The sequence below is a fragment of the Amphiura filiformis genome, chromosome 7, assembly GCF_039555335.1.
Source record: "Amphiura filiformis chromosome 7, Afil_fr2py, whole genome shotgun sequence".
NCBI lineage: Eukaryota > Metazoa > Echinodermata > Ophiuroidea > Amphilepidida > Amphiuridae > Amphiura > Amphiura filiformis.
Genome location: NC_092634.1, coordinates 36,468,964 through 36,479,404, shown reverse-complemented (window position 1 = coordinate 36,479,404; position 10,441 = coordinate 36,468,964). Strand labels below are relative to the sequence as shown.

Sequence of the window (10,441 nt, the reverse complement as noted above, 5' to 3'; positions counted from 1 at the left end):
TGAAATCAACGCCACTTTTTTGACCTTACAGGGGTCAGAGATATGCATATTCATGTATGAAAACAGCGATGCGGATATAGTATCATCACCGAGAACTGATATTTGCGACATTTTCGATGTTTGTACCGGGGAATTTCAGACACGGAGACTCATGGAGATTTCAAAAATTCGTCCCAAAGGTAACCAAAGGGTTGGGGATCGCATTTTTAACTATCACTAAATGTTTGGAATTGAGGTCGGCTAAAAAGTAGACAGTTTCGGGGACTGTAATTGGTGTAGATGTCACATTTTGAACAGTGAGCGATAAGTGACCAATTTCATGCTCAGCACAAGTGACTATCTTTACACAGGGTAGTCATGGTCCTACTAGGCTATAAATCCCCTATTCATGCTGTGTGAATTACCGGTACTCTATTGTGGACCATCCTGAAGATACTTGAGTGTTTGGTCAAGCCGAACAGTTTTGACAGGCCTTTTGTCTACCTGTCTGTTTGTAAACAGATGAGATCAAAATTGTCATCCTCGCCGAATAGGAAAGTCACAGTAATACTAGTACGGCACTGGTGTAAGCTTGCCTTAACATGCTTAAGTTAATGCTGCATGTAATTCATGCAAACTGTATACTAAAGCATCATTGCTTACAAAAACATTAATGTATCATACAGAGTTTTGTCTAAAAAAGTAGACCATTGCAGGGACTGTAATTGGTGTACATGTACATGTCACATTTTGAATAAGTGACCAAATTGGCTGTCAGCACAATAGATATCCACGAAAAAAGCTTAAATTCCCAAAATTTCAGTTGATTCCGATTTGCGTTTGCCAGTTAAATCCATGATTATGTGTACTATTTACGGTATACACTGCTCCATAGGCCACTGTTGTAATTTCGTTCTGGTATACCAGAACGAAATTCAAATTTGACTCCAGACTCCAGAAAAGAAAATGGAAATTTATTAAAAATAGTTTACAGGTGTAAAGTGTAATCATGTCCTTTCAACTGACAAAATCTCTTTGCCCACATACACATCACATACCAGATATATGAGAACCAAAATTTATAACCTTAAATTGTCTTCATGTGATGTGAGCGCAGCAAGCAGGACATTTTGCACTTGAAATTTAATGCCTTTCTAGGGTGTAAAAAGGTGTCCAACACATCTGCCTCAGGTTGCCAAAAAATCTTTGCCCCTACAATTAATTCTTACACATAGTTCTTGCAAACCCTTACAACTTACGTTGCTGATGGGTTTTCTCAATTAACTCACATTTTTTCCAGTACAGAATTTGAAACTTTCTGAATTTCCCATACTGTACCACGATGAGTGACTCGGATGATGATGCACCTCAGTTATCAGTGCATGCTCTTGCAGCCCTGCAAGAATTTTATGCAGAGCAGTCGGAGAAGGTGAATGAAGAACAACAAGCCATGGAAGATGGGCAGGCATCAAAGACTGGCATAATACAAGAAGACTGGGTAAGGAGGCTTTATCCTGGCAGTTATACTTCATTTTAACAACCTTGATCTTGAAATAACAAACTGACAAACTGCTGGTTGGGTATACACTCAGGATAAATTTTATTTGTTCATAGGGATTAGAGAAGGTCAGATATTTCAAAATATATTGGAGGGAAAATGCTTTTATCTAATATTAATATATTGGAGGTGCAGTACCCCCGACTACCCCGGTATCAAGGCAGTGTTACCCCATCCAATCCTACCCCTAAAGACCTCACTGATCACATTATATCTTTGGTGGAAAATATTCACAAACATAATAATATAAATTTTGATTGTTTTTGTTAGCAACTGTCTCAGTTCTGGTATGATGAGCAGACATCAGAAGTGTTAGCCAAAGAAGTCTTGGCAGCAGCAGGAGAAAATGGAAGGTGAGTACCATATTTGTTCCAATAAGTGCCCATACCCCAATAAGCGCCCACCCAGGGTATTTTCAAATTTGTTTTAAGGCAATGGGGAGCCTTTTTGAAGTATGGCGGGCACAAAAGGAGAGGGCGTACTTCGGTTTAAGTAAACTTTTGTCAGCTGAGAAAGCATACAAAGGTTTACTCAAACCAAAGTACTCTTTCTCTTTTGATGCCCGCCATACTTCAAAAAGGCTCAGTAATGTTAAAGTGACTGATAGACGTTGATACAGTGAAATAGCTTGAGGATTTGAAGTCCAAACTTGAAATACATTTACTGCATCAGAAAAACTACTAGAACGCCTCAGGACCCTATTATAACGTAGGTAAATTTGTCTCTAATAAATGGCCCTTACGAAATAATTAGGTAAATCAGGTAAAAAATAAGTGCCCACACAGATTGATCAAGGTAGAAATGCAAAGTCATAATGCTTTTCATGAAGGCCATAGTTGTATCAAATTGACAAAATGACATAACTACCCACTAAACAAGAATATAGCCTTATCCCTTAGCCATTTTTTGCCCAAATGTTTGAAATATTTATGGATAAGGTGTGCGGTGTGTGTGCCGCCAGATCTTCCGCAAATCCACACCTCATTTCTAGAGGTTATTTTTACTCAAAGAATTCAAAATTTTGCTCTTTTTACTATATTTCGCATGTCAAATCCGTCTTCGCAAACGCATGCATTACCTGACTTTGCAACTGAGACAGACTTGGCAAATGACTTTGTCAAGTTTTTCTACTACAAGGTCCGCGATCTTCGAAATAAACTTGATAACATAGTGCCTCCGGAAATCTCCGTTGATATCAATGACACGTGTGATGTTACGTTCTCTACATTTAATCCGGTCACTGAGGATGACATCAGGACACTTATCAGCCAGTCAACGTCTGCCTCTTGTAGTCTTGATCCAATACCGACGAGCCTTCTGAAGAGTTGTTTGGATTCAGTACTACCCCATATAACTCACATTGTGAACAGCTCTTTGTCTTCAGGTGTGATACCAGAGACGCTGAAGTCCGCGCAGGTCAAGCCGTTGTTGAAGAAACATGGCCTGGATCGTAACGATTTCAAGAACTACCGCCCGATATAAAATCTCAAATTTCTCTTCAAGACCATTGAGGAAGCTGCTGCGAGTCAACTGAAAGACTACCTTGATGCTCATGGTTTGCACGATCCCATGCAGTCCGCGTATTGCAAGTACCATAGTACGGAGACGGCATTAATTCGCATTCAAAACGATCTTCTGAAGGCTGTGGACAAACACCAGGAAGCCATTCTAGTGCTGATTGATTACTCCGTAGCATTCGACACCATCGACCATCAGATCATTCTCAAATGCCTGCGGGATCGCTACGGTATTGTCGACAAGCCATTGAAATGGTTTGAATCCTATCTTATGGGCCGCGTACAATCTGTTGATATTGCAGGCGCTTTATCGGATCCTTGTGTGTTGGAGGAGGGTGTTCCTCAAGGGTCAGTGTTTGGACCTACCATATTTACTATGTATTCTGCTCCAATTGGTGATATTATCAGTGCCCATGGTGTTGAGTATATGAAATTTGCTGATGACTCACAGCTCCATCTGATTCTAAAGCCTTCGGAGAGATCTGTCGCTCTTTTACGGATGGAGAAACATATCTGATGTACGTTCGTGGAGTATTGGTAATAAGCTCATGTTTAATGACTCGAAGACTGAGGTGATTCATGTCTCTTCTAAGTTCATGCATTCACCTCCATTTCCGAAGGTGTCGATTGGTGAGTCTCTCATCGACGTCAGTTGCTCCGCCAAAAACCTGGGAGTTATTTTCAATCATACTATGGACATGAAGGATCATGTTAAAGCAGTTGTTCGGGCAGCTTCGTTTGCTATCTATAAGATCGGGCAGCTTGCTAAGTATATGGATCGCGATTCCATCGAGCGACTGGTCCATGCATTTGTTTCGTTGCGACTTGACTTGTGCAATAGCTTATTATACGGACTACCCGCAACTGAAATTGAGAAGCTGCAGAGAATTCAAAATGCAGCGGCTAGACTCATCACACGCACTAGAAAATACGACCATATCACCCCAATCCTCCACAATCTGCACTGGCTACCAGTTCGTCATTGCATCACTTATAAAATTGCTCTCGTGACTTTCAAGAGTCTCCATGGAATGTCTCCTGGTTATATCAATGAACTCATTTCTCGCCATAATCCTTATCGCACACTTCGCTCATCATCTGCACATTTCCTTAAGCGCCCGGACATTCACAAAACCGTCACATATGGCAACAGATCTTTCAGTGTAGCTGCACCTACCATCTGGAATGCTCTGCCGGCAGACATTCGCAGCATCTCTTCTCTGCAGAATTTTAAAACATGTTTAAAGACTCATCTTTTCAAACTGTCGTTTAATTATTGTACTTAATTTAAGATGATGTAACCTTATTTTTATGATATATTCTGTACAGCTGGTTTGTACTTTTTATAATAATTTGTATGTTCTTGCTTTCATGTATTTTGCTCTGTAAAGCGCTTAGTGAATTTGTTTTGTTGTCAGGCGCTCAAAAATATATATTATTATTATTATTATTATATTTGTTTGAAACATGGACCCACTTGTAAGGGTATTTAAATTTTATAAAAAGCTACCATATTTTTGCCATTTTGGACAAATTTTCAAAACATGGACCCATGTCCAAGGGTTTTCAATGAAAACCTACGCCATGTCTTGTGTTTTGTTGTGCATCACACAGTCCCAAATTAATTCTCAGTAATATTGTAAAAAGTTAACTTAAGGGAATGGGTATGAACCTTTGGACAGTATTTATTGTGGGACATTAGAGCACATCAGACATATCGAATTGCATTCTGAATACGAAGGATGTCCTTCTGATATCAAATAATTTTGATTTTTTGAAATTCGCAATGTAATACACATTTTACGGCAAATCATTAAAAATTGATATTTTTGATATTTAACAGTACTCAAACAGGGGTGTGATTTTTCCGGATTTTTCCGGATTTCCGGGTTTTTGGGATTAAATTTTTTTTTTTTTTGTTGCTTTTTGGAGTGGCCCTGGACCAAGAGCTAAATGCTTAACAGAGATGTCACATTTCCGGAATTTTCAGTTTCCAGATATGAGAAAATCTCCAATTTTAAAATGAAAATTCCTTAGAACCCTGACTGGATGATTTATAGACACACTGTACTGTGCAAAAATGGTGATGCAATTTCTCATGTGTATGTGAATGATATGATACCGTACTGGAAGTATGTATTCGCAGATAATAAATGTTTTTATACTATAAAGTGAAGTATTTTAACAGTTTCTCATTTTTGCATTTTACCCCATGAAATTGCATCTCCAGTGGTGCTCAAGTGTGTAAAACCCCTCTGGCTTCGGGGGGCTTCGCCCCCTCGACCCCCACCGGGGCGTTGCACCTGGACCCCACCAGGGGCCCTTGAGCGGGCCCCTGGACCCCCGCCGCAACAGGCGAGAGCTCCGCTTCGCAATTTCATTGCCTTGGTTTTTTTTTTTCAAAAAGCACCAATCACACCCCTGACTCAAAGTAAACTTAATAAATCTGATGATTTATATTTGAAGTGTATGTAGGTGAGATGAAAAGTCCGACGGTCAATTGAAAATTTTGACCTTTCAGTATTGAAGATATGGATTTTTTTTCCAAAACACAAAAAAAATTAGGTCTTTTTGGAAAAAATCCATATCTTCATTCTTCAATATGAAAGGTCAAAATTTTCAATTGATCATCGGCTTTTCCTCCCAGCTACATACACTTTAAGACTATGTCATTAAATTTATAAAATTTACTTCGAGGACTGTTAGCTGTTATATCTCAAAAATGTGGAAAATATCAAATTTTAATAATTTGTCATTAAATTTGTATTATATCGTGAATTTCATAAAATAAAAATTATTTGATATCAGAAAGACATTCTTCGTATTCAGAATGCAATTCGATAGGTTTGATGTGCTCTCATGTCCCACAAAAAATACTGTCGAAACGCTCAAAACGCTCATTCCAGTTCCCTTTAAGTGCCTTGAGTGAAAAATTTAATCAATAAGCAGATACAAACATCACAATCACCTTACTGATATGATGTCATTATCTTACATCACAGAATAGCATGTGTGTCTTGCCCAACACTATACCAAAAGCTACAGACAATGAAACCAGCATCATGTAAGGCTACAGTTTTTGAATTTGATCATCGATTTGCCACCTACAAGGAGGACTTTGTATTCTATGACTATAATAAGCCCCTGGAGCTTCCCAAGGCAATAGAGAGTCACTCCTACGATGTTGTTGTTGCTGATCCACCATTTTTGAATCAGGAGTGTTTGGCAAAGACGGCAGAGACGGTGAAATATTTGACGAAAGGGAAAGTGATTTTGTGTACAGGTGAGGATAAGTCATGCACCATATCTACCTTAGAATTATATTGGATCTAATTGGGACCCTGGCTTCCATTATCTTTGCTAGAATTTGAGGTTTGCCTGCCATTTGAATAAATGTGCCCATTCTAATTTGACCTTCTTAAACATAAAAATAGACTTCTACCATAACTGCCTATTGGGAGTTCCAAGAGTTCAAAGTTGTTATGGTCTTGATTTGTTTATCTGAACTACTTACAAGTTCCAATGTCTTTTTGAACAGCTTTAATGATAAATTATGATCGATGGTCAGACAGGTGGCTGTCGAAATATTTTATTTGCTGATTTACGATCGGCAATGAACCGAGCTGGGGGCCGATGGTTTATTATGTAACCATGGACTAAAGAGATACAGAAAACCACAAACAACCATAGTCTGGCCAGCATCACCCGATAATATGACTCTATATGAGGGTTGGTTATTCCATGAAGTGCGACAGATGATACTGCTACGCACATACCACATATTTTCATAACGTTCTATCGCATATACATGTATGCAAAGGCATGCAATGCTGGAATATGATTATTTATAAGACATCCACAATAGAATGATCAGCCCTCATGAATATGTGAGAATTCACAGCATACAAAGCACAGGGATCCACCTTTGACTGTTGGTGAATACATGTACCAGAGGTACATGTTTTGACTTTCTGTGTCATATATAATGAAATCACACGAGTTTCCCTTATTTGGTTAATGCACAATTCATAAGTGGTGATTACAAGCCGACGACGAATGTCGGCTTGTTCTGTCTCTTCTCAATTCTTCTTTCTTTCTTCTTTCTTCTTCTGGCAACCGCAATCAACTGCATCTAGCTCCGCAAGGGATTGACAGATTTCAACCAAAGTTGACACAAATGACCACTGGGCTAGGCCAAACCTTCCATTTGACTTTGACCTCGCTGTGACCTTTGACCTAGCTATAATGGTCAAAAATGTGATTTCAAAAAAAATGCTACTCCTTCCACAAATTTCATGCGATGGGGACATGGTTATATCATGTGACTCGACTTTAGTCGGTGTCTATAGGGTGTGCTCAGATAAGGGGTCAAAGGTCATTAAGGGGTCATTTCCGGTCAAAGTCTAAAAAATATTCAAAAAATCACTGTCTTTACAAATTACATAGCAGAGAGTCGCCATTAGCACACATGGATTGCTACTAGCCAGTGTCTTTAGGATGCCTACAGTTTTGGGGTCAAAGGTCATTAAGGGGTTACTTCCGGTCAAAAACCAAAATTATCAAAAATGTTCAAAAAATTTTTATCTCAAAATGTAAACAGACCAGAGTAATATAACCATCATACATGAATCAGTGTTACCTGATGTATGTACGGTATTTTTATTTTGGGGGTCAAAGGTCATTAAGGGGTCACTTCCTGTTTTTAGCTAGATAACTTCAAGAATTTTTATCTCAACAACTGAACATAGTAGAATTTTTTAATTAAAACTGGAACAATGCATTTTGTCGGTGTACATAAGGTTTTTTTTTCATTGAGGTCAAAGGTCATTAAGGGGGTCAAAAGGTCAATAAAAATTTTTAAAAAAATCAAAATCCATGTTTAAGTTCCGATTAAGCTGAAATTCACCAGGAATATTTCTTATGACATCCTAAGCACAATGCAAGAGCAGTTGACCCCATCCGTAACCCAGGGGTCAAGATATAGGGGTCAAATTGCGGCTTGTATTCAGCATCTGTTGACTCTAGTTATATTCTGTCTTATTTCAGGTGCAGTAATGGAAACACAAGCCAAGGAGTTACTAGGTGCATCGGTGTGTCCGTTTATACCAAGTCACACTAACAAATTAGGAAATGAATTCAGGTGCTATGCCAACTATGAAACTCAGTATTTGTGTCATCCAAGGTGACAGGATTATGAGTACAAACAGTGACAGAACCATGAACCACATGCTTAGGCATAGTCAGGCAGAGTAAAATAAAAATAAATGTTGACATTTATATAGCGCCTTTCACATGTATCAAAGCGCTTTACATTTATTCCGCCGTCGTTAGAATATGTCAGCTGCCATACAATGCCCAAGGCATGCTCATACCTTTGGGTGGCGCTCAATGGACAATATCCCTAACAGCTCCCCATTTCACACCTGGGTAGAGAGAGGCAAGTGAGCTAAAGTGCCTTGCCCAAGTGCACAAGATGATCGCAACCCTCCGTTTGCGAGGTAGAGCCGTACCGCTGCGCCACCGTGCCCTCACCAAATGAAGAGTTCAGATGCAATATTTAATATATTTAATATATAGACAAATGTAAACTCTTCAAAAATATAGCCTTGACCAAGGCTTCATTCTTACTTTTTTCTCTATTCATGCCATTGGTCTGTGATGCCATGGACTTGACAGACTAGTAGTTTCATATACTGGACTCCCTCAGATTTTTAGTCAGGTCAAATTTTTTGTGTAGGACGATGGGTGATGGCCAGCTCATGAGTTTAAGGGAGGAAGCATGCCTGGGCATTTTCCTGGAACACTAGACCATAAAAGTAGTAGAGACCTTCATGACTAGACTACCCCTGCAGTGCACAGTATATCTGGCCTGGCACTAGCAAGTGAAATGTTAAATAGATTTGTAAAATGTAAAAGTTAAGATGGTAAATAATTATTTTGAAAAAAATTTTTGGAAAGAAACAGGAATTTTTGAAAGATGCGGCAAAGCTTCCATGACTGTAGTTTTCATTCACTAACTAAGGACACCCAAGGACTTGAAGCAAGTCTACAAAAATAAAGAGCATAATAAGAAAATATGTGCTGTTTATGATCATAGTTTCAAAAATATACACATTGGATTTTTTAAAGTAAGGTGTCATTTTGCTGGTATTATAGGTCAGATGTTGGTCGGTTTAATAATGCAAAAAGTTTGAAAATGGTGTACATGTATATCACGTTTTTGAATCTGAACTATTTACATGGCACTACAAACAAAGGCATACCTGATTAAAGATGACAAGCAGGGCTGAACAAAATGTTTCTTTCCTTGGAAGAGAAGACCAATTTCACTCCAAAATAGCAAACAAAATTTTCCATAATTTCTTATATATTTCTTAAGGGGTGGGGTCACAACGTGTACACAGTATTTTTTTTGGGACATGAGAGCACATCAGACGTATCAAATTCCATAATACGAGGAATGCTCTTCTGAAATTTTTTGAAATTCGTGATATAATGCAAATTTTATGGTAAATTATTAAAAAATGATGTTATTGACATTTAACAGTCCTCAAAGTAAAATTTGTAAATCTAATGATATTTACTTAAAGTGTATGTAGCTGGGAGGAAAAGCCAACAATCATTTGAAAATATTGACCTTTCGTGTTGAACATATACATGTAGGATTTTTCCCCAAACCACCTAAAAAATTTAGGTCAAAATTTTCAAATGATCGTCGGCTTTTCCTCCCAGCTACATACACTCTAAGTATACACATATTATTAGATTTATAAACTTTATTTCAGGGACTATTTTAAAAATATGAAAAATAAAAGAAAATGTAAATTTTTAATAATTTCCCATAAAATTTGTATTATATCGCCAATTAAAAAAAAAATCAAAATTATTTGATATCAGAAGCAGGGTTGTAGCTAGGCCAATTTCTATGCCAGGTGGCAAATTATTGCGAAGCCTAGCGCGTGGAGCTCTCCCGCTTACGGCCGGGGGTCCAGGGGCCCGCTTAAGGGATCTAAAATGAGCATTTATTATGCGTTTCGACAGTATTTTTGTGGGACATGAGAGCACCTCAGACCTATCGAATTGCATTCTGAATACTGAAGCATGTCTTTCTGATATCAAATAATTTTCATTTTTGAAAATTACAATATAATACAAATTTTATGACAAATTATAAAAATTTGATATTTTTCAAATTTTTGATATATAACAGTCCTCGAAGTAAATTATATAAATCTAATGATATATTCTTAAAGTGTATGTAGCAGGAAGGAAAAGCCGACGGTCAATTGAAAATTTTGACCTTTCATATTGAAGATATGGATTTTTTCCCAAAAAGACCTAATTTTTTTTTTTTTTTTGTTTAGGAAAAAAAATCCATATCTTCAAT

At 37.9% G+C, this 10,441-nt stretch overlaps 1 protein-coding gene across 1 annotated transcript; it reads left to right on the top strand.

Annotated features, from left to right (window-relative positions):
* Positions 1–1,287: 1,287 nt before the first annotated feature.
* On the top strand, positions 1,288–9,641 carry LOC140157085 (EEF1A lysine methyltransferase 1-like). The gene is made up of 4 exons (XM_072180149.1): positions 1,288–1,477; positions 1,808–1,890; positions 6,057–6,337; positions 8,101–9,641. Exons 1-4 carry the CDS (start codon positions 1,322–1,324, stop codon positions 8,238–8,240), a joined length of 660 nt encoding a protein of 219 aa, XP_072036250.1. The 5' UTR covers positions 1,288–1,321; the 3' UTR covers positions 8,241–9,641.
* The last annotated feature ends 800 nt before the right edge of the window (positions 9,642–10,441 follow it).